The sequence below is a fragment of the Geotrypetes seraphini genome, chromosome 12 (genome assembly GCF_902459505.1).
Source record: "Geotrypetes seraphini chromosome 12, aGeoSer1.1, whole genome shotgun sequence".
NCBI lineage: Eukaryota > Metazoa > Chordata > Amphibia > Gymnophiona > Dermophiidae > Geotrypetes > Geotrypetes seraphini.
In genome coordinates, this window is record NC_047095.1 from 84,199,769 (window position 1) to 84,222,367 (window position 22,599).

General features: G+C 48.3%; 1 protein-coding gene across 3 annotated transcripts in view; it reads right to left on the reverse strand.

Annotated features, from left to right (window-relative positions):
• Window positions 1-17,005, reverse strand: part of FAM20B (FAM20B glycosaminoglycan xylosylkinase) — a 69,995-nt gene extending 52,990 nt beyond the window's left edge. For 2 of the 3 annotated variants that reach the window (XM_033916997.1, XM_033916995.1), the window contains exons 1-2: window positions 16,850-16,987; window positions 15,448-15,989 (exon numbers count right to left, since the gene is read on the reverse strand). In XM_033916997.1, the coding sequence (XP_033772888.1) occupies window positions 15,448-15,824 (377 nt within the window). In that variant the 5' untranslated portion in view covers window positions 15,825-15,989; window positions 16,850-16,987. Of the gene's footprint in view, window positions 1-15,447; window positions 15,990-16,849 lie in introns of all 3 variants that reach the window. The other variant, XM_033916996.1, reaches the window with a different exon arrangement.
• Window positions 17,006-22,599: the final 5,594 nt, after the last annotated feature.

Below are 22,599 nucleotides of genomic sequence, written 5' to 3' on the forward strand. Positions count from 1 at the left end.
CAACAAATAATCCAGCACCAAAGGCAAGGATGGCAGAGAACGAATCCATGCGGTGCTCAGCCCACCACTCAGCAATTCAGGCCCATATCTGGGAAAAGCATTGCCGAGTGGAGATCCTTCGAGAGGGCTCGAGAACACCCCCACCGACTGAGAGAAATAGAAGGAGGGAGGCATGTTGCGAGGAACCAAGCTGATAAGTGTAGAGACTGCAGATTGGAATGCAACAGAAACCGTACCACTGAGACAGCAGAGACGGGAACATCGGTAGAAGCTGAGTCTCCCTGACACGCTGGAGGAACAGGGAGAACCATGGCCGCGAAGGCCACAGAGGAGCCATCAAGATCCTGGTGGCGCAGACCGACAGGAGGTGTATCAAAGACCCGAGATTTAGAGTAAAGGGAGGGAACGCATAGAACCCGCCCATTCCATCGAGAAGGAAGCATCCACCTCGATGCGAACTCGGTAGAACATCCTCGAGCAAAATCGCCCAGTGAGTGAGGGGTCAAGCGAACAGCACTACCAGTTGGGTTCCCCATCGAACAACCACCTGCCGCAGAGTCTGAGAATGGAGCCACCATTCATGCGGCTTAAAAGGGCGACTCAACGCGTCCAGCAGACAATGCTGCACGCCTCGGAAATACACCGCCCCAAGAAAGAAGCAGTGATGTAACGCCCACTGCCAAGACAAAGGGCTTCCCTGCAAAGTGACAGGGAACCTCTACACCCTGGCTAGGTCACCGAATACATCGCCACCGAGATGTCGGGACGCACAAGGACCCCACTATCTTGCAACCAATACCCCGACAATGCAAATGGCCTGGAGCTCCAGCAGATTGATGTGGCTGCGACAGTCCGCACCCGGCCAAGGACCCTGAGTCCGAAGGCCGTCGCCCCTGCCGAGGAGTCCATCGGCAGAACCTTCTGATGCGGGAATACGAAGAGGTGGCCCACCAACGAAACAAGCGTGTCAAGGAGGGAGGCACCTCAATGTGCTGGGAAGCGGGATCCCGATCCTGCCATCACTAAGATGCTCGGGTCCAGCGGGGAACACGAAGATGAAACCAGGCGAACCTCGGGACATCCACCGTGGAGACCCCTGATCCCAAAAGGATCAGCATCAGCTCGGCCGAGGCCGAAGACCGCTGAGACACCAGCCGACACAAGCGCCGACAGGCAGCCTGCCGAGGCAGAGGCAGAAAAGACCGGAGGCGGACCGATGACAGAGGGCCTACCCTCCGGCATAAACAAACAAGGGCCTCCTGTGAGGCCGAGACAAAGATCCAGGTCCGCCCCGACGGATACCCGAGACTGGGGCGGGCTGAGTCAGACCCACTCCCGTACTAGAACTAGTGCAGGCCTCGAAGGGCCAGGACTAGACGCAGATGGGAGGAAGGGAATGCCCGACCGACAGAAGGGAGGCTATACTCCCGGTGCGTAGACACGGAGACACCCCTCCCAAAGGGAGGGGAGGAATCCCCAGAAGGAGAGCCGCCCAGAGGCTAAGCGAGAATAGACAAAAAGACGACCAGGAGTCGCCGAAGCCGGCGGCTAACCCCAACCCCGGCGCTGCAGCAGCTATTGCGGCTGCTGCGAAGGAGGCCGAGGTAACACAAGGAAGGTATCCGGAGGCCCCCTCCGGAGGAGTCCAAACCCCCCGGGCAGACGGGATTCAGCTGAAGGCGTCCCGATAGGCGGTTAGTGGCCACCGCAAGAGAGGCCTCAATAAGCGCTGAACTCACGCAAGTAAAAACGGCGAGACGAGCCTGGAGGCTCGGAACCTCAGCCACACTCGGCGCCAAGCGAGAGGCCGCATGGCGGGAGCAATAGAACCGGAGCAGGGAGAGAGTCTGAACCCTCTCGAACCGGAGCCGGAGACGCCCAGGTGCAAACCCGCAGTCGACACCGAGGCCCCAAAACCCAGCTGCTGCCCCGGGAGAAAGCCCCCAGCGACGTTGCTGCATCAAGCCACAGTCGACTGCGAAACACAAGGCCATAGTCAACCACAGGGCACAAAGCCCCAAGCGACGTCAAGTCACAAAGCCCCCGTCGACGGTACGAAGCCTCAGCAACGACGAGGCACAGAGCTCCAGCCGACGATGAGGCCCCGAGCCTCAGTCGACGTCGAGGCACAAGCCTCAGGCGACGTCGAAGCACAAGCGTCAAGGGACGCGGAGCACACGGCCGCAGCCGACGTCGAAGGTACAAAGCATCCGCCGAGACACCCAGCCTCCGTCGACGCCGAGACCTCAAGCCCCAGTCGACATTGAGGCAGAAAATCCAAGCACAAAGCCTTAGACGACGTCGAGGCACCCAGCCGCCTTCTACATCGAGGCGCAAGGCCTCAGGCGGCGAAGAGGCACAAGCCTCAGGTGACGGCGAAGCACAAGCGTCAAGGGGCGCGGAGCACACGGTCGCAGCCAGCCTCCGTCGACATCGAGACCTCAAGCCCCAGTCGACATTGAGGCAGAAAATCCCGCACAAAGCCATAGACGCCTTCAAGGCACGAAGCCCCAGGCGGCGGCGAGGCACCAAGCCCCACGCGACGGCGCGGCACCAAGCCCCAGTCGACTGCGAGGCACGAAGCCCGGTCGACGTGGAGGCCCGAAACCTCATGCTACGTCGAGGCATGAAGCCTCCATCGACGTCGAGGCACGAAGCCTCCGTCGACTTTGAGGCATGAAGCTCCAGTCGACGTCGAGGAACGAAGCTCCAGGCGATGTCGAAGCACATCGAGGGTCAGAAGGCAACACCGTACCAATGAACTGGTAAGAAAGGAGCAGCAGTGTGCTCCATAAGGCCGAGGCACGAAGCCCGGTCGACGCCGAGGCACGAAGCCCCAGTCGACCTCGAGGCACGAAGCCCCAGTCGACCTCGAGGCACGAAGCCTCAGTCGACCTCGAGGCACGAAGCCTCAGTCGACGTCGAGGCACGAAGCCTCAGTCGACGTCGAGGCACGAAGCCTCAGTCAAGGTCGAGGCACGAAGCCTCAGTCAAGGTCGAGGCACTAAGTCTCAGTCGACGCCGAGGCACGAAGCCCGGTCGACGCCGAGGCACGAAGCCCCAGTCGACGCCGAGGCACGAAGCCTCAGTCGACGTCGAGGCACGAAGCCTCAGTCGACGTCGAGGCACGAAGCCTCAGTCGACGTCGAGGCACGAAGCCTCAGCCGACGTCGAGGCACGCAGCCTCAGACGACCTCGCGGCACGAAGCCACAGTCAACGTCGAGGCACAAAGCCTCAGTCGACGTCGAGGTACGAAGCCTGTCGACGTCGAGGCACGAAGCCTCGATCGACGTCGAGGCACGAAGCCTCAGTCGACACTGATGTACGAAGCCTCAGTCGACGCCGAGGCACGAAGCCTCAGTCGACGCCGAGGCACGAAGCCTCAGTCGACGTCGAGGCAGGAAACCCTCGTCGACGTCGAGGCACGAAGCCTCAGTCGACGTCGAGGTACGAAGCCTGTCGACGTCGAGGCACGAAGCCTCGATCGACGTCGAGGCACGAAGCCTCGATCGACGTCGAGGCACGAAGCCTCAGTCGACACTGATGTACGAAGCCTCAGTCGACGCCGAGGCACGAAGCTCCAGCCGACGTCGAGGCACATCGAGGTTCCGAAGTCAGCACCGTACCCATGAACAGGTAAGAACGGTGCAGCAGTGCGCTCCATAAGGGCAACCTCGATATGAGTATTCCCATGGGAGGAGGCACGCTTTGAAGGTCTCGTAGAGGCGGGCACGACTGCACTCGATGCCTGGAATGCCTGAGACTCAGCCGATGGCATTACCGAGGTAATGCAGCTAGAAGACAAAAAGAAAGAAAGAAGACTTACCAAGGATCGAAGCTACTCAGTCCGATTCCCACGAAGGAACAAGGGTCCCGGCCATCCTGCTCACACGAGGTGAGCCCAGAGAGAGGCCAGGGAAGAAGAAAATACAGCTGCAGCCAAATGAGGCCTAGCCGCATGGCTGAGGCCCAAGAAGGGCCGGCCGGATAGAAACACAATAAAAAGTCATTTTTTTTTTTTTTTTTTTTTAAACAAAGAAATACACGATCAAGTAACAGCGCACAGCGACTCCCTAACAAAATAAAGAAGCCGCGGTGCTAGAAAGGCACTTAAAGAACGGAGAGAAGAGAAACAGGGCTTTCTGGCTCCGCGGAAAACTAAGAACTGAGGACCATGAGGAGGGTATGCGCCCTCTAGTGGATCAGGAAGGCACACACATGCGTGGTGCAGCACTAGCAAACTTGAAAGCTTCAATCAAGTTTGCTTGAAAAGCTGTCCGCGTCGGGGCTCCGTGGATAACGTCACCCACATGTGAGAATATGCTGCCTGCTTGTCCTGGGATAAAGAGGATTACTATACAGGACCTGGACCTGATGGGCCGCCACGTGAGCGGACTGCTGGGCGTGATGGACCTCTGGTCTGACCCAACAGAGGCACTGCTTATGTTCTAATCTTGGGGTTTTTTTCTATTACATAGAGCAACATGGACCCCTGTTAAGTTACATAAGTTGGATAGTTCTAAAACTAATAGATGTTGGCACTGTCATTTCAAAGCAGGGACATTAGATCATTTATTGTTTTATTGTCCACTGATATTCAAATTTTGGACATCTCCGGGCCCGAATAACCAACCTTGCCTCTCTAAAGCCTATTCCCCCTGCCAATCTCCCAAACCTCGCCTCCGACTCTCTCATCCCAGTCCCAACTTCGGGCCGAGTCGGGGAGGTAGCAGGCACAAGCAGGCACCAGGAGAGAGCTTGGAGGAGGCTTAGGAGAGAGCGAGGAGGACACGAGGGAGGAACAGCAGGCGAAGGCAGGCAGAGTGGGGTAGCGGCGAGAGAAAGCTCCGCCCACCCCCCACGAGTCACCAGTAGCGTCGGAGCGCCCGGACTCCCCCTTAAAAGGAGGAGAACCGCGGCGCCAGGGCACTTGCTTCGGGCCGAGTCGGGGAGGTAGCAGGCACAAGCAGGCACCAGGAGAGAGCTTGGAGGAGGCTTAGGAGAGAGCGAGGAGGACACGAGGGAGGAACAGCAGGCGAAGGCAGGCAGAGTGGGGTAGCGGCGAGAGAAAGCTCCGCCCACCCCCCACGAGTCACCAGAACCACAAACTGTAAGTATTTTCTTCTCTTACTCATTCTCTTTCTCTTCTTTTTCAGGTAGCTGCACGCCAGGCACCACTTTTACACCTCACACACACTGAGAGACTAAAGAAAGGAGAAGAAGAAATGGAGGCAGCAGGCACCCAGCGGAGCTTCCCAGTCTACTGCACAGAGTGTCATATGTATGACTACCTCCCCTCCGGGAGGCAGGCGTACATATGCAGTCGGTGTCAGGAACTGGAAAGCCTGAAGAATGAGGTCGGGAGACTGCAGGTCAAGGTCCAGGAGCTGGAGGGGCTCCGTACTTTAGAAGAACCGTGCTGGGCAACTGAGGACCCCACCAGAGACAGCCACATTGGGGAGCAAGTTAGGGATCTCGAGAAATTCATCGAGGAGGCCTGCAGGATGGTGGGGGTACAGGATCACCAGCAAGTCGGACAGGACCCAACTGATGAAAGACAGAATCCACCAGATGGAGGACGGAATCCACCAGACGCCGGGGGAGAAGGACTTTGTGGAATATCCGAGCAGAGAGAGGAGGCCAAGACCCACCAGAACTCTGAGGGAGAAGTAGAGGACCACACCAAAGATACAGACTTAAGACCAAAAAGGACACTGAAGAAGGGGAAATCTGCAGTCATAGTGGGTGACTCAATCCTGAGAGAAGTTGACAGTCACGTAGCAGGAGGGAGAGAGGACCGGCTAGTGACATGTCTCCCAGGGGCAAGAACGAAGGACATCACCGACAGAATCGAGAGGATCCTGGAAGGAGCGGAGACAGAGGAGACAGCGGTGATAATCCACGTTGGAACAAACGACGTCAGCAGAAGAAATTACAGCAGGACTACACTAACCGAGCAGTTCCAGACCCTGGGAAGGAAGTTGAAGCTGAGGACACGGAAGATAGCTTTCTCAGAGATCCTGCCAGTACCGAGGGCAGATGTAAGGAGGCAGACCGAGCTGCAAGCCATAAACGCATGGCTGAGGAGATGGTGCGAAGAGGAAGGCTTCCACTTTGTAAGGAACTGGTCAACTTTTTGGGGTAAGAACAAGCTCTACAGGAGGGACGGACTGCACCTGAGCACGACAGGAACAAGAATGCTGGCAAATAACGTCAAGAGCACAATAGACAAGGCTTTAAACTGAGGAGAGGGGGAAAGCTGACAGTCGATCTGGTGTCGACGCTTCGGGAAGGAATATCAAGGGAAGACACTGAAAGGGAAAAATGCAAAGTAGGCCTCCAAGGCAAGCGGGAAAATTGCGAAAAAGAACTCAAAGACGACCTACAGGAGTTCAAGGAACAAGTGAAATTAGAGAGCGAAAAGAAGGAAAAACAGCAGGAACTAAAAGGACATGCAGAAATGAGGAAGACAGCTGAGGACAAAGAAATCACACCATGGGAAGGGGACGAACAAAATGGGACTCAGGGGCTGGCACCCCAAGAAGGGGACGACAAGAGAATCAACCCACAAGGAAGAACAACAGGGAAAGTAAAAAACCAAAACTTAAATTGCTTGTACGCCAATGCAAGGAGTCTACGGACCAAAATGGGAGAGCTGGAAGTCATGGCCAACAAAGAGGACCTAGACATAATTGGAATCACAGAAACATGGTGGTCTGAGGACAACAAATGGGACGTAGTACTACCAGGTTATAAACTCTATAGGAAAGACAGGACATGTAAGAAGGGAGGAGGAATAGCGCTATACATAAAGGACTCCATTCACTCGACCAGGATGGATACGGCAACAAGGGCAGAAGGTTTGGAATCGCTATGGGTTAAGTTACCAGGAAGAAAGGGAACCGACACAAAATTGGGACTTTATTATCGCCCACCTGGACAGCCAGAAACAAGTGACAATGACCTAGAAGCAGAATTGAGGCAGGAATGCAAAAGCGGAAGGGTGACGGTTATGGGAGACTTCAACTACCCTGGGATAGACTGGAGCATTGGACACTCCAGCAGCGCGAGGGAAACAAAGTTCCTGGAGGCTGTGAGGGATTGCTTCTTGGAGCAGCTGGTCCAGGAACCGACACGAGGAGATACCACTCTTGACCTAATCCTCAACGGTCTAGGGGGCCCCGCAAAGGAGGTGGTAGTAGTAGGGCCACTAGGAAACAGTGATCACAACATGATCCAGTACAAACTAGAAATGGGAACATCAAAAGTGAAGAGAACCACAGCGATGGCACTCAACTTCAGAAAAGGGAACTACGAAGCTATGAGGAAAATGGTGAGACATAAACTCAGAAACAGCTCACGGAAGATGGAGACCGTAGAGAAAGCCTGGTCCCTACTCAAGAACACGGTGCAAAAAGCACAAAACATGTACATCCCCAGGTTTAGGAAAGGGCGCAAACAGAACCAAACAAAAAACAAGGTGTGGATAACAAAGGAAGTGAAGAAGGCGATAAGCGACAAGAGATCATCATTCAGAAAATGGAAAAAGGACCAAACTGAGGAAAACCGGAAGGAACACAAAAAACACCAGAAAGAGTGCCACCGAGTGGTTAGGGAAGCAAAAAGAGAATACGAAGAGAAGCTGGCTGGGGAGGCGAGAAACTTCAAACCGTTCTTTAGGTACGTGAAGGGGAGGCAACCGGCAAGGGAGGAAGTGGGACCATTGGATGATGGAACCAGAAAGGGAGTGGTAAGAGAGGAAAAAGAGGTAGCAGACAGGTTAAACAAGTTTTTCTCGTCGGTCTTCACGAGCGAGGACACATTCAATGTACCAGAACCTGAGGAGATTATAAGTGGGGATCTAGATGAAAAGCTGGAGCAAATAGAAGTAAGCCATGAGGACGTCCTACGACAGATAGATAGATTAAAAAGCGACAAATCACCGGGCCCGGATGGAATCCACCCAAGGGTACTAAAAGAACTGAGAAAGGAAATAGCGGAAACACTCCAGCAAATATGTAATCTATCATTGAAAACTGGGGAGATCCCGGAGGACTGGAAAATAGCAAATGTCACGCCTATCTTTAAGAAAGGATCAAGAGGAGACCCGGGAAACTACAGGCCGGTGAGCTTGACTTCGGTTCCGGGTAAGATGATGGAAGCACTTATTAAGGACAGCATCTGCGAGCACATGGAAAAAAATGGGCAGCTGAGGGAGAGCCAACATGGCTTCTGCAAGGGAAGGTCTTGCCTCACAAACTTACTACATTTCTTTGAGGGAATAAACAGCCAGATAGACAAAGGGGAACCCATAGACATAATTTACCTCGACTTCCAAAAAGCTTTCGACAAGGTACCCCACGAACGGCTGCTTAGGAAGCTGTGGAACCATGGAGTGGAGGGGGATGTATACCGATGGATTAAACACTGGTTGGCGGGCAGAAAACAGAGGGTTGGAGTGAAGGGACAATACTCAGACTGGCAACGGGTCACGAGCGGAGTTCCGCAGGGGTCGGTGTTGGGACCGCTCCTGTTCAATATATTTATAGACGATCTGGAGACAGGGACGAAATGTGAGGTTATCAAATTTGCAGATGACACCAAACTCTGCAGCAGGGTTAGAACCACGGAAGACTGTGAAAACCTGCAAAGGGACCTAACGAAGCTGGAAGAGTGGGCCAAAAAGTGGCAGATGCGTTTTAATATAGAGAAATGCAAGGTCATGCATGTTGGAAAAAGAACCCGATGTTCAGCTATACAATGGGGGGAACATTGCTAGATGTGAGTACCCTTGAAAGAGACCTGGGTGTGCTGGTGGATACAACAATGAAAGCATCAGCACAATGCGCGACAGCCTCAAAGAAAGCAAACAGAATGCTGGGTATCATCAAGAAGGGTATCACGACCAGGACAAAGGAAGTCATCATACCACTGTACCGTGCAATGGTGCGCCCGCATTTGGAGTACTGTGTCCAGTATTGGTCGCCGTACCTCAAGAAGGACATAGCATTGCTTGAGGGGGTCCAGAGAAGAGCGACGAAAATGGTAAGAGGTATGGAAAACCTTTCATATGCCGACAGGCTAGAACAGCTGGGGCTGTTCTCCCTGGAAAAGAGGAGACTTAGAGGAGACATGATACAAACTTTCAAGATCCTGAAAGGCATAGATAAGGTAGACAGGGACAGATTCTTCAGACTGTGGGGAACAAGAAGTACAAGGGGGCACTCGGAGAAACTGAAAGGGGATAGGTTTAGAACCAATGCCAGGAAGTTCTTCTTCACCCAGAGAGTGGTGGACACATGGAACGCACTCCCGGAGGTAGTGGTGGGGCAGAAGACACTACAGGGATTCAAAGAAGGTTTGGATAAATTCTTGAAGGAAAAGGGGATTGAGGGATACAGATAGAAGTAAGGATAGGTTTTTTTAGGGCAGGGAACACTTGACAGGTCATGGACCTGATGGGCCGCCGCGGGTGCGGACCGCTGGGTGCAATGGACCTCTGGTCTGATCCCGGTGGAGGCAACTTCTTATGTTCTTATGTTCTAACACTTTATTGCAATGTCAGATCTGCATGCAACAAGATCCAAATTTTGAAGGATCTACTCGAGGATTCTGACTCTGGATTCCTCTGCATCACAGAATCATGGGTTACAAAAGATGACCAATTTACTAAAAACGAACTCTGCTCCCATGGCTACCATGGCCTCTTCTCTCCCAGAACTAACTGTAAAGGAAGTGGCCTAGCATTTCTCTACAAATCATTCTTCGATGTCCAGCTCCTCAAAAAGGGCAGTCACACCTCACTAGAATACATGCTAGCCTCTGTCAACAATGAACTCCACCCTCATGCACTGGGTATCCTGCTTCTATATCGCCCACCTACCCCTTGGAACAAATCCTCCAAACTCGTCCTCGAGACTATAACAAATGCCTTCCTCAAATTTCAAAGACTACTGATTATCAGGGGCATCAATCTCCACCTAGACGACCTCACCCGCAAGAACACAACCGAATTTATTAGTTTCCTCACCTCCCTTGGCTTTCTCCCCCCGCCCCATCCCCAACCCATGAAAAGGGGCACACACTAGACCTCATTAGTTTCCTCGACCTTACCGCCCACAAAACTTCAGCCGGTGACACTCGCTGGAAACATGTAGGGACCTTCTGTCTCCCCATTTTCATGTCGCCTTTTGGGGCTCCACCCCGCACTTCCAATTCCATTACCTTCCACAAAAAAATTACGAACAACCTGTTCTGGACCAAATTTCTCAACCTATTCTCCTCCGTTCCTCAGCCTGCAGATCCAGAAACCAACTGGCATAACTGGGTCGCACTCTCCCAGTCCACCTATCACTCCCTCGCCCCTCTTTCCACTAAAACCATCTCCTACTCCCATAAGGCCCCTTGGTATCTCCCTTATCACAGAGAACTAAAGCAGAAATTTCGAGCTCTGGAGCACAAATGGAAAAAAATCTAAATCCCCTATAGACAGACAGTCCTGGAGGGTCAATATCAAGTTCTACAATACAGTTCTAAAAAAAGCAAAACATTATTTCTACGGAGATAAAATCTCCAGATCCAACAACCAGAGCAGTACTCTATTCAATATCTGGCGTTCCTTAACCTCCAAAAAAGGCTCCACCTTGGTCTCCTCCTCTCCCTCAGCTGATATTCTGGCGAAATTCTTCAACGATAAGATCACTACCTTGAGATGCTCCTTCCCACCTACAGTCCCCTACAACTCTCTGGTGCCCACTGACTCCAATTCTACCCTAACGACCTCCAACCCCATCCCAGTCGACAGATCCTGGTCCACCTTTGAGCACGTATCTGAATCCCTGGTCCTCAAACTCTGCCTCAAACTGAAATCCTGCAACTGCTCCTTAGACCCATTCCCCTCCTACCTATATGAGAAAATTCCCGCGCAGGCCATCTCATCTATTACCGAACTCATAAATTCCGCCTTAACACTCGGGCCTTTTCTCCCCAGAAATGGGCCATATTGCCCTGACCCCTCTACTGAAAAAAATCTGGCCTAGACCCCTCCACACCATCCAGCTATCGCCCAATAGCAAATATCCCTCTACTAACCAAGATGCTAGAGTCCATCATATCCACCCAACTCTCATCATATTTAGAGAAATTCTCTATTCTCCTACCTTACCAATATGGCTTTCGTCCCAATTTCAGCACCAAATCCCTACTGACCTCCTTAATCTCAAAGGTTCAACTATTCCACTCTCGAAATAAGTTCGCCGTCCTCCTACAATTCGACCTTTCCGCTGCTTTTGACATTGTTCACCATGACATCCTAGTCTACCAACTCTCTGAGATAGGCATTAACTCCACAGTCCTAGATTGGTTCTCAAAATTCCTACATTCTCATTCTTACAATGTCAACATGAATGGTACCTCATCCGACCCCTGGAAACCAACTTGTGGAGTCCCGCAAGGTTCACCTCTATCTCCTATTCTTTTCAACATCTATATGTCCTCCCTTAAACTCCTCCATCTATCCCCCCTAGAAACAATTTACACTTATGCTGACGACATCCTAGTCCTCCTCAAGACCGACCCAAACCTTACCAACCTCTCAGAGAAAATATCCTCCTGTATAACGAACCTTCAGTCTTGGGCCCATACTGTTAAAATGAAACTGAATGAGTCCAAAACTAAACTACTTTGGCTCGGCCCAAAACTAGACCAACTTCCCATCTCCATCCCTCTGTCCTCTGGCTCCACTCTGCAGCTGGAGTCCTCAAGCAATGTTTTGGGCATCATCATTGACTCTACTTTGTCTTTCAACGACCACCTCAATTCCTTGGCAGAAAAATGCTTTTTCAGCCTTCACATGCTGAGGAAAATAAGATCCTGCTTCCATCAAAAACACTTTACCGTCCTTGTCCAATCCATCATCCTGTCCAGATTGGACTATTGCAACTCAATCTACCTAAGCCTTACCAAGAAAAACCTTCATAGACTTCAGCGGATTCAGAATGCTAAACTTATCTTCGCAAAAAGTAAATTTGACCATGTCTCACCGCTCCTGTCCAAGCTTCACTGGCTTCCGATTAACGCCAGGATCCACTTTAAATGCGCCTGTCTAACTTACAAAATCCTTCACGGCATCCTCCCTCCCTTTATCCCACTTTCCTGGAACTCCTCAAATCCTAATACCACCAGACCCACCCACAAACTAAAACTATCCTTTCCTTCATTAAAAGGCATTTTCTTTGCAGGAAAACTAGGGACCTCCCTCCCCTTCAGATTCACTGAGCTCTGGAACAACCTTACCTCCCCCCCTTCGTATCCTGAGCTCTCTCCAACTCTTCCGCAAACACCTGAAAACCTGGCTGTTCTCAAAAATGTAATATTCCTCTCACTATCCTTTAACCTTTATTGGAGTTCCTTTCTCTCCCAACTCTTGTAAACCGTGCCGAGCTCTACGATTGTGGAGAAGATGCAGTATACAAACCTAAGGTTTAGTTTAGATCTATTTGGGTTCAAATAAATAAATAAATAAATTATTGGAAAATCCAGTAGCTTTACCATATGACACTATATTATTTGGCACGATGAGAGCTAAAAGTTAAATTTCATCTCACAACAATAAACTCCTTTTTGATAATAACAGGAGTTGCTGTACAACTAATTTTGAGAAATTGGAAAACCTGGGATAGCTTAAATTATAATTTTGGGTGGGAATCATTATGCCATACTTTTAAAATAGAACGGATGTTGGCTATACAACAAGGGAATTATTAAAAAATTTTGGTGGTTTGTGAGCCATTGATAAATTATTGTAAGGGATGATTTTATTATTGATCATTTATTATGCACATCCAGGAGGGAGGGGGGAGGTTTACATGAAGATTTTAAAATGGTTGCACTAACTGTTATGTATCTCTCCTTGTAATTGATTTTCTTACATATCCAGGGTGGATGGGTGGGGGAGGGAATGTATTTTGATTACTAAAATTAATTAATTATAATATTGTAATTCCATAATATGTATTCATCTATTAATTATGGGGAGGGGGGAAATGATTGTTTTATGCATTAATTGTGTATTTAAAGTGCCTTATTTGTAGTGTTCATGTTTAAATTAATTGATTGGCATTGTTAAAGTTTGAAAATTAATAAAGATTTAACCATAGATTTGTCTGACAAGACCTACTTCTAGTGAATCCATGTTGCCTCTGATCCTGTAATCCACAGGATTCTAGAAACTTCACCATTCTCTGTTTTAAGAAGTGTTTCCATAGAAGTCAGACTTACAGGCCTGTAATTCCCTACTTCTTCTTTACTTCCACTTTTGTGGAGAGGGACCACATCCACCCTTCTCCAGTCCTCTGGTACCATTCCCGACTCTAGAGACCTATCTTTGTCTGAATCCTGTGTTGCCTGGACTAGGGGACTCTGCGCCCTTTGTGGGAAGAAGCCCACGCACCACTCTTACTGAGGCCCCTGAGGGGCCAGGTCAGCTTCTGTGGCTTAAAAAAACTTCATACATCGTATGTTTGAATTCAGGAACGAGGCACTTCCCAGACTGGCCGGAGGGTTTGTCCACCAACATACAGCTGCGCTTCACTAGGGATCCAAACTTTCCATTTTCCAGCTCCAGACAAAATTTCTGGCCCAGGAAACGTTATGTATGGACTCCAATCTCCCCAGAGGCATAAGAAGGGGTGAAGCCTGAGGTTCACCCAATGCCATGCTGCACATGGAACAATGACCCCCCTTGGACAGGCATCCACTACAAATCTGGCATGGATCCAAATGATCTCCACTTGAGGAGTCCATCTATGCCCTTTTTAATAAAAACTAAGGGATTTTGAGGTAGATAGAGGCTTTTAAAATCAAATCAGGAAATCCAATATGGCTGCCGCATTAGTGATTTTAGCACCTAAAATAGCCCATGGAGGCAAAAACGAACACCAAAAATACAGGGAAAGGGGTTTTGGAGGTGAGAAACCCTGAGTCTAGCCTCAGAAACCTTCAAAATTAACTTTTAAGGACCCAATCAATCCTGATTTTCCCATAAGCTGTAACAGCCTTACTCACTATGCCATGCTGTAAGCTGCTAACAGAGAACCTCTAGTCAGAGGAATTAGAACATTACTGCCTCTGACAAGCCTGACAAAGGAAAACTGGCTTGTTTCTTTGGACTGCTGTCCAGTCTCCCTGACAGAATAGACCCTCAGACCCCCATTGGAGCCTGCACGATGCGGGCGGCGGCAGAAGGAATGCAGTCAGCCCTGATCTTGGTAAAAAAAAAATAAAACTTCCACGGAAGCCACAGGGCCTATGCTCAAACCCACTGTGGACAAAACAAGAGGCAAGCCTGCTCCCAAGGGAACAGTCCCTGAGCCTCTGGACTGTTAATGCAGGCTGGCCACACAGGAATCATGCAATGCATATGCCTGCAGGCTACAGACCTCTGTCCTGAGAGTCTGTAGTTTTTCGCAGTCACAGCTGTCTCGGGGGAACCGAGAGCCTCTGCTTAACCAAAAGCCTTGCTTACAGGAGAAAAAAACCCCCAAAATAAAGAAAATAATCACAAGCAGAACAGAGAAGCTCCTACAACTTCGCTATAGAGAGTAAGACTGAGGAAATCTATCAAGCCCAGAGTGAGAGGAGAAGCTGAAGAATATGTAAATTAGGCTCTCTACAGACTTCACAGTAAAGAAGGGTAAATACTCACTAGTCAAGACTGATATTCCTGTTGCACTAGAAAATAATTTACTCTACAAGCAAACATTCATAGCTGTGAATTTTGCTTCTAAACATTTCTTTTAACCCTCATATTCTATGAGTTACATATACCAAGAACTACCACACTTTCTAACCTTGTACTTTTCCCCATCTCACCACCACAGAAATTAAACTTGTTACAAAGCCTAAATGTTTGTTTTCTACTGCAAGTAGATGGGCTGAAATGTGAGTGATGTGTGGGGGGCAGGATATAAAGACAAGTCTATGTAAAGAGCTAAGGATAGGAATGGAACAGGAATCCACAAGCAGTGAAGACTGGAGACAATAGAAGCATCTGAAAGGTTAGGAACTGGGGCAGATGAGAAATCTAACATTAAAAGAACAGGCAAGCATAAGAGGCAGAGCAAGATGGAGGTCCATACCTGAGCAAGGTAGCAGTCCTTTTTTGTAGCCTTTTGACCTCAACTTTTCTTTTAAGTGCAATGCCCCATAAAAGGGAGGTGCTTCTTTCGGGTCCCTCCCTGATTTCCTCTCTTGTTTTGGGGCAACCACAGATTTCTAGCTATCTTCAGTTTCCACCCACAAATGGATCCATGAGTGTTGCTCTGTCTAAGGCCCCAAAGAATGGAATCTGGGATTTCTACAAGGGGCATCATTGTCCCCCCACCCTTCCAGAGCTGCTTGCAGAAACACAAGTGATTACAATGTTACTACAGCAGCTGGTCACTTACCGCTTTGGTTTGAAAACAACTTTTTGTCCTCCTTCCAGGATCAACAAAGCTTTCAGCTGAGTCCCCTTGTAGCCCACATCAGCTTTTATGACCTTCTCAGTAGCCATGGCATGCAGAATAGCACCTAGTTCAGGAGTCTCCTCTGGATACACTTCCCGTGGCACTACCCACTGTGCTGCAATCTCCCACGGTGACTGAAGTGTGTGATCAAGTCTGGGGTCCAACTCTACCCGGAGCCCATCCATCATTCGCTGGAAGGACCGCTGGTCTTCACGGTTGGCAGCAGATGTTTCCAAATTGTCTATGAGGAAAACTTTTGTGAAGATGAAGATGGCCAGAAGGATGGCCAGCAGAACCACCCGCTGCTTCAGCTTCATGGCAAATATAACCTCTTACCCGCCCCTCCTTCCCAAAAACCACTTTACAAGGGAGAGAGGCAGTTCACTGTAGGTAATATGGGAGGTCTCCTCCATTAAAAAACACAGTTTTGATCATAACTGTTACTCTGGTTTCCTACCATTGTTGAAGCACCTGCTGGTATCCTAATGAATGAAAGAACACAAAGGGAAAGTTCAGAAGAATATTCCATCATCAAAAGTCACCTAACCCCCTTGCTAATGAACTATTCCAAGATATCAGCTTTGCCACATTTGTAGTGCAATAAAACTGCTATTTGTAGGGCCTGATTGAAAGTAGGGCAAATTACCACCACCACAATTGGATGGTAATTTAGACCAGAAATAGGTGGAACTGCAGGCCCCATCTTTCTCCATGCTCCCCATCTGACTAGTTTTAAAAGTCAGGTTGCCTACCTTCCAGTGTTGATCCCATTTCTCTCATGTTCTTACATGTACCAACTCTTTCAGTGACCTACTATAAGCAACAGCAGGATGCAACTTTCTTGGGAGCTACATCCAATGCTCTAAACCAGCAGGTGCTATACAGCCACTTTCTCCAACCAAAAGTACAAGCTCACAGAGGAAAAGAAGGAAGACATAAAGCAAGATTCCTGAGTATTTAGCAAAACAAAGTATGCACAATGACAACCCAACCATTGGAATTCTTTGTTCTTTTGCCCCCGTTTTCATGAAGTGGACTCTATTGGGTTACAACATCATCAACCTTTATTCACAACTATCCAGGACTTTGCATATTCCCCTCTTGACTCAGACCAGTCATTACGACAACAGTCCCATCCTAGGAAATACTTTCCTCAGTGTGCCATGCCTAGGGTTCCCTTCTTCTAGGAGCTGCTTTTGCAGCATTTCCACCCTCATCAGCCTTTGAAACAGAAGCTTTGAATCAGCCAATGAAAGCCAGCTCTTCGGCACAACTGTGCACAGTAACTGAGCCACTAAGTCAGCCCTAGTCAACACATTTCTTAAAGCTTTTCTTTACTCACTGAAATCCAGATGTCTCACTTTTTATGCATCCTGCAGCAAACACTCCAAACCTCCACATAATTTTCCTGTGTGCTCTGAACAATGAAATCCATTGAGATATTCTGCCAAGGTTCTGCTCCACTGAAGGCTCCCTTTCACTCTGTAAGAACAGAGCCTCTCTGCCTGCCAAAAAAAAGAAGAAAGCATGAGCAATTCTGCAAACACTCTGTCCCTGTGTGATCTCCAGAGACTAAATGTTGATTAAACCATAAGCGCACAAAGAAACTCAAGGATCTGGCACACAACTTGGCCATGACAGACCTCAGGAGCAGAGAGGAAATCTACCTTATAATTACTGTAAGTCTCAGTATTCTCACACTTTTTCCTACTACCTACAGTAAACTATTTTAACACGGCAAGTTATATTTATTAAGGAGTTTATTATTTCAAAACTAGGATTTTCTAAGTCTATACTGCACTCAGGAGTGGCATTCAAGTTTAAGAATACCATGTTTTCTATATCTGTCCGACAGATGGCATTGACAAATGTCTACGGCTAGATTTTCAAGTCAATCTGACATCTAGTTTTTTCATGTCAGCCTTTAACGTGAACAACTGCTCCACTTTATAAAAAAAATGGACAAAATTGAGTATTATACTGTGATAAAATTCCTTCATTTGAAGGGAAATTGCCTACCAAAATTAAATCTGAGTTAGACTCAGCGTAAGGTGATACGTCTTCATTTAAAACGGTGAAAGCATGGGCTGAGTATAAACGTGGCTGGACAAGCATTGTTGATTAAGAATGTACCGGATGTCCAAAAACAGCAACAACTGAATTGTGATCTAAGATCACTGATTAATTCTAAATGAGATAGCAGAAGCTGCTGGCATTTCATTTGAACGTGTACACACCATCCTATAAGCTGCTGGCATTTCATTTGAACGTGTACACACCATCCTATAAGCTGCTGGCATTTCATTTGAATGTGTACACACCATCCTATATAATAAAACCCTAGCCGCGCATGCGCACTCTTACCTGCGTGTTCCGTGATCTCTGATCAGCAAGTCTGTGGCGGCAGGAGTGCGCATGCACGAGTCCCCGGCCTTACTTCTTCCCAGCATCTACCTACACTCGCCAGCAGGACTGGCTGCCAGCGCTGGACTCCCTGCTCTCTACAAGATTAAAAGCCGCGGTGTCGGCTCCTCTCACAAGCCGCACCAGCGTCGAAGAAGGCTTCCGACGCTTGCCGGGATCGAGAGAAGCCGCGGCAACACCTCGCAGGGCGGGAAGGGAAGCGCCGACAAAAAACACTCCAGCCGCTTTGCCGGCTCCCCACTCACTCACTAAGTTCTTCGCGGTCTGACCCTCCCATCCCTTCCCGATGTCTCACCGGCTCACGTAATCCCTTGCCGCCCCCCCCTTCCCTTCCCAAGGTCCCGACTCCAAACCTGCCAACTCCAGCAGCTTCTGCAGCACTCTACACATGCTGCTTCGGGGCCTTCTTCTGCCCTGATTTGCTCTGCCGCGTCTCTGATGATGTCACCAGGGACGTGCCAGAGTAAGTCAGGGCAGTAGAAGGCCCCGAAGCAGCGTGTGTAGAGTGTTGCAGACACAGCTGGAGTCGGTAGGTTTGTCGGGACCGCAGGAAGGGAAGGGGGGGGCGGCAAAGGACTAAGGGAGCCGGCCAGACCGCGGGAAGGAAAAGGGGGGCTAGGGGAAATGCTGCTGCTGCACAGGGAAGCGGGAGGGATTGAAATGCTGCTGAACAGGGAAGTAGGGAGGGGGGAAATGCTGCTGCACAGGGAAATGGAGGGGGAGGAAATGCTGCTGTGGCTGCTGCAAAGGGAAGTGGGGGGGAGAGAAATGCTGCTGCATAGGAGGCAGGGAGAGAGACAGATAGATAGAAAGACAGACAGCGTGAGGAAGGGAGACAGAAAGAAAAGAAGAAAGACACAGGGGCAGGGAGAGACAAAAAGACAGACAAAGGGGGCCAGGAAAAGAGACAGTCAGAAAGACAGGGAGGGAGAGAGAGACAGAAATAAAGAAAGACAGATAGACAGACATATATTCTAACAACCATTAATGTAATGGGCTAAAATACTAGTTCTACATGAGGTATTTGAGTATGCGGTGGGTGTTGTGTTTGTTAACTGTCGATCAAAAATGAGTTTGATTGGACATTTTGAAAAAGTGTCTTGAGCATTTTAAGCACAATGAGAACGGCTTTTGAAGCATTTTGTGACTATGGTCGAGACTGGGGTTCATCACTATACAAAAAAATCTCAGGAAGAACATACAAACTTCTAATTTTCCTAATAAATTATGCCCTGTTGGAAACCATAGGAGGGACCTACCTAGACACTACCAGGTCTACCCACTGCACTCATACAAAGACCCACTTATTCTGGAAACTGGAATATGAGGATCGACTTAAAACACTGGGATTGTTCTCCCTTGAGAAAAGGAGACTGCGTGGGGATATGATCGAAACCTTCAAAATACTGAAAGGAATCGACAAAATAGAGCAGAAAAAACTATTTACATTGTCCAATTTGACACGGACAAGAGGACATGAAATGAAGCTAAGGGGGGGCAAGTTCAGGACTAATATCAGGAAGTTCTGCTTCACACAGAGAGTGGTTGACATCTGGAATACTCTCCCAGGGGAGATTATTGCGGAATCGACAGTCCTAGGCTTCAAAAGCAAACTAGATGCATATCTCCTTGAGAGAGGCATATAAAGATATGGTTGGCTATAAAATAAGCCAGGTGTATACCTAGCAGGGCCTCCGCGTGTGCGGATCGCCGGACTTGATGGACCGAAGGTCTGATCCGGAGATGGCGCTTCTTATGTTCTTATGTTCTTAACACACAAAAAACAAGTAAAAAAGGGAAAAAAAGTAGAGAAAAAAGCCTCAGTTTCTCTTCATATGGCAAAAAACTCCACTTATAAACAACCGTTAGGCAAGGTCCAAAATGTATCAGTTCACTCAGCAGTGAGAAACACTATAGTAGCCCTCGGAGGAACCACCTTAAAAACTCTAGCACACCAAATTACAAAACTTCAGAAAATGTGAGTAAAGCAAGCAGCACATATATGAGTCTCAAACACAGTCAATGGTAAGCAGGAAAAAACAAACAAACACTTAGCTGCAGACGGTGTCCAGGCTGTCTTCCATGCATCCAAAAATTGCAAGCCTGCTTGGCCCCGCAGCCACTCTTTCCCAACAGGGAAACCTCTGTTTTGCTGAGCTGCGTCAGGGGAATGATTCCAGCCTACTCTACTAGCAACTGTAGAGGCTCTCCAAGTGCTCCAACTGCTCACATCCACACACATGAATGGGTCTTTTTATGAGTGCAGTGGGTAGACCTGGTAGTGTCTAGGTAGGTCCCTCCTAAGGTTTCCAATAGGGCATAATTTATTAGTAAAATTAGGGGTTCATCACTATACCCCTTAGACAAACAAGAATCCAAACAATGGACTACAAAAGATGAACCAACTCCAAAGAAAGCAAAAATGGTTCAGTCAATTGGGAAGGTGATGGCGAACGTCTTTTGGGATTTCTGCAGGATAATTTTTATTGACTATCTGGAAGGGGGAAAACCCATTAATGACGATTTATATGCTGACTTATTACAACGTCTAAGTGCCAAAATCAAGATGAAACATCCTAATTTAGCCAAAAAGAAAGTGCTCTTCCACCAGGACAATGCACAGGCTCACACATCAACAATAGTAATGGCAAAATTGCAATAATTGCAGTTCAAATTAATTCTGCATCCACTGTACTCTCCAAATTTGGCCCTGTGTGACTTCTGTTTCCAAACCTGAAAAATGGCTGTCTGGGAAGAAATTTTCTTCGCATTCTGCAGTCAAAGAAACTGTAAATAGCTATTTTCCCAGTTTAGACGTTTCAGATTTTACTGAAGGCATGAAAAGTCTGGAAAAACATTGGCGAGCAAAAGTATTAAAAAAAAAAGTGTCATCCCTCCGCCCCTTTTTCTTGATTAGGCCGGAAACTTTTTAATTGACCCTTGTAATGTTTTACAGCAGGGGTAAACAAACATTCTGGCCACAATGAAGTCAAGGAACCAATGACCAATGAGGGACTGAGGATGTGAGAAGGGAAGCACTGTCTTAAAACAAGAGCAGCTTTGTTCCCCACTTTTGGAAGCCTGATGAGCATGGGAGAATGGAAGAACCACTCATCTTTAGGGTCTGATGGCTCAATGATGCCATTCCCAAACAGAAGTGAAATGCCTAACCACTAGAACTCCCACAGGACCTGATCTTTCCACCTAAACGTAATAACAATTGTGCATCAAAATATGCATTGAAAAAGAGATTAGGTTCTTACCTTGATAATATCTTTTCCAGTAGAAAGGAATAGTATGCTGAACCTTAGGGTATTGTCCATTCTTACGAGCATAGTGCAGAAAGATGTCAATCACAGCTTTTGAAACCTCTTTCTCCAAGTCTACTGCTCCTTTCAGTTCATTCCCAAGCATGCAAGTGCTATTGAGTAAAAGACAGGGGAAGGAGGGACACAGGGAACGCCCCAAAACCCAGGTTCTGATCTGCTCATATAACTTTATAAGTCAATAATGAAACTGTAATGTACAAATAAACAAACATTACCATTGAACAGTAAAACACATCAAATAAAAGCAACAGCTTGAATATTAGTGGAGTTCAATTATCTCTTAAGATTCTATTTACAAACTGGTCTCGAACTGATAGTCCGACTGACAGAGAAGTCTAAGCTATGGATATGGAGAAGACTATGAAGCATAAGGCTGAAACAGGTGCATCAGAAATTATCAGGTGTGAGGGTTCAGCATACCATTCCTATCTACTGGAAAAGATATTATCAAGGTAAGAGCCTAATCTCTTTTTTCCAGTGCAATAGGAATGGTATGTTGAACCTTAGGGACATACTTAAGCAATCCCCAGTCTCAGGAGAGATAAGCCTGCTTTCAGTACCAAGGATCCAAAGGCATAATCCTTGTGCGCTGTCTCATCCACCCTATAGAATTTAGTGAAAGTGTGTAGGAAAGAACATGTCGCAGATCTACATATCTCTTGTGGAGATATTACCCTCAATTCCACCCAAGAGGAAGCTACTCTTCTAGTCACCCAGAGAGTGGTAGAAATCTGGAACGCTCTTCCGGAGGCAGTTATAGGGGAAAACACCCTCCAGGGATTCAAGACAAAGTTAGACAAGTTAGAACGTACGAAGGTAAGGCTATACTCAATTAGGGCACTGGCCTTTGACCTAAGGGCCGCCACGGGAGAAGACTGCTAGGCATGATGGACCACTGGTCTGACCCAGCAGCGGCAATTCTTATGTTCTTATGTCAAATGTGCTTTCAACGACACCAGCAGTTGTTTGCCACAGACTACGTAGGCGGAGATCGCTGTCTGAATCCATCAGAAAATGGTGGCCTTAGAGGCTTGTCTGGTTCGGGTTGACTCTTTGGTTAGGATAAAGATGATCCAGTAGACAAAACTCATTTCCAGGTAATACAAGAGAACTTTGCGTATGTCCCGCAGCTTTAAGGCCTTGTCTTTCTTCTTAGAACCTGTAGGTTAAAAGGCTAGTAGCCTGACTTCCTGATTGATGTGAAATGCTGAAACAATCTTTGACACTAAAGAAGATAGTATACACAAGTTAACTCCTATTTCTGTGATCCTCAGAAACAGTTCCCTGCATGAGAAAGCTTGCAATTCCGAGACTCTTCTGGTCAAAGTAATTGCAACTC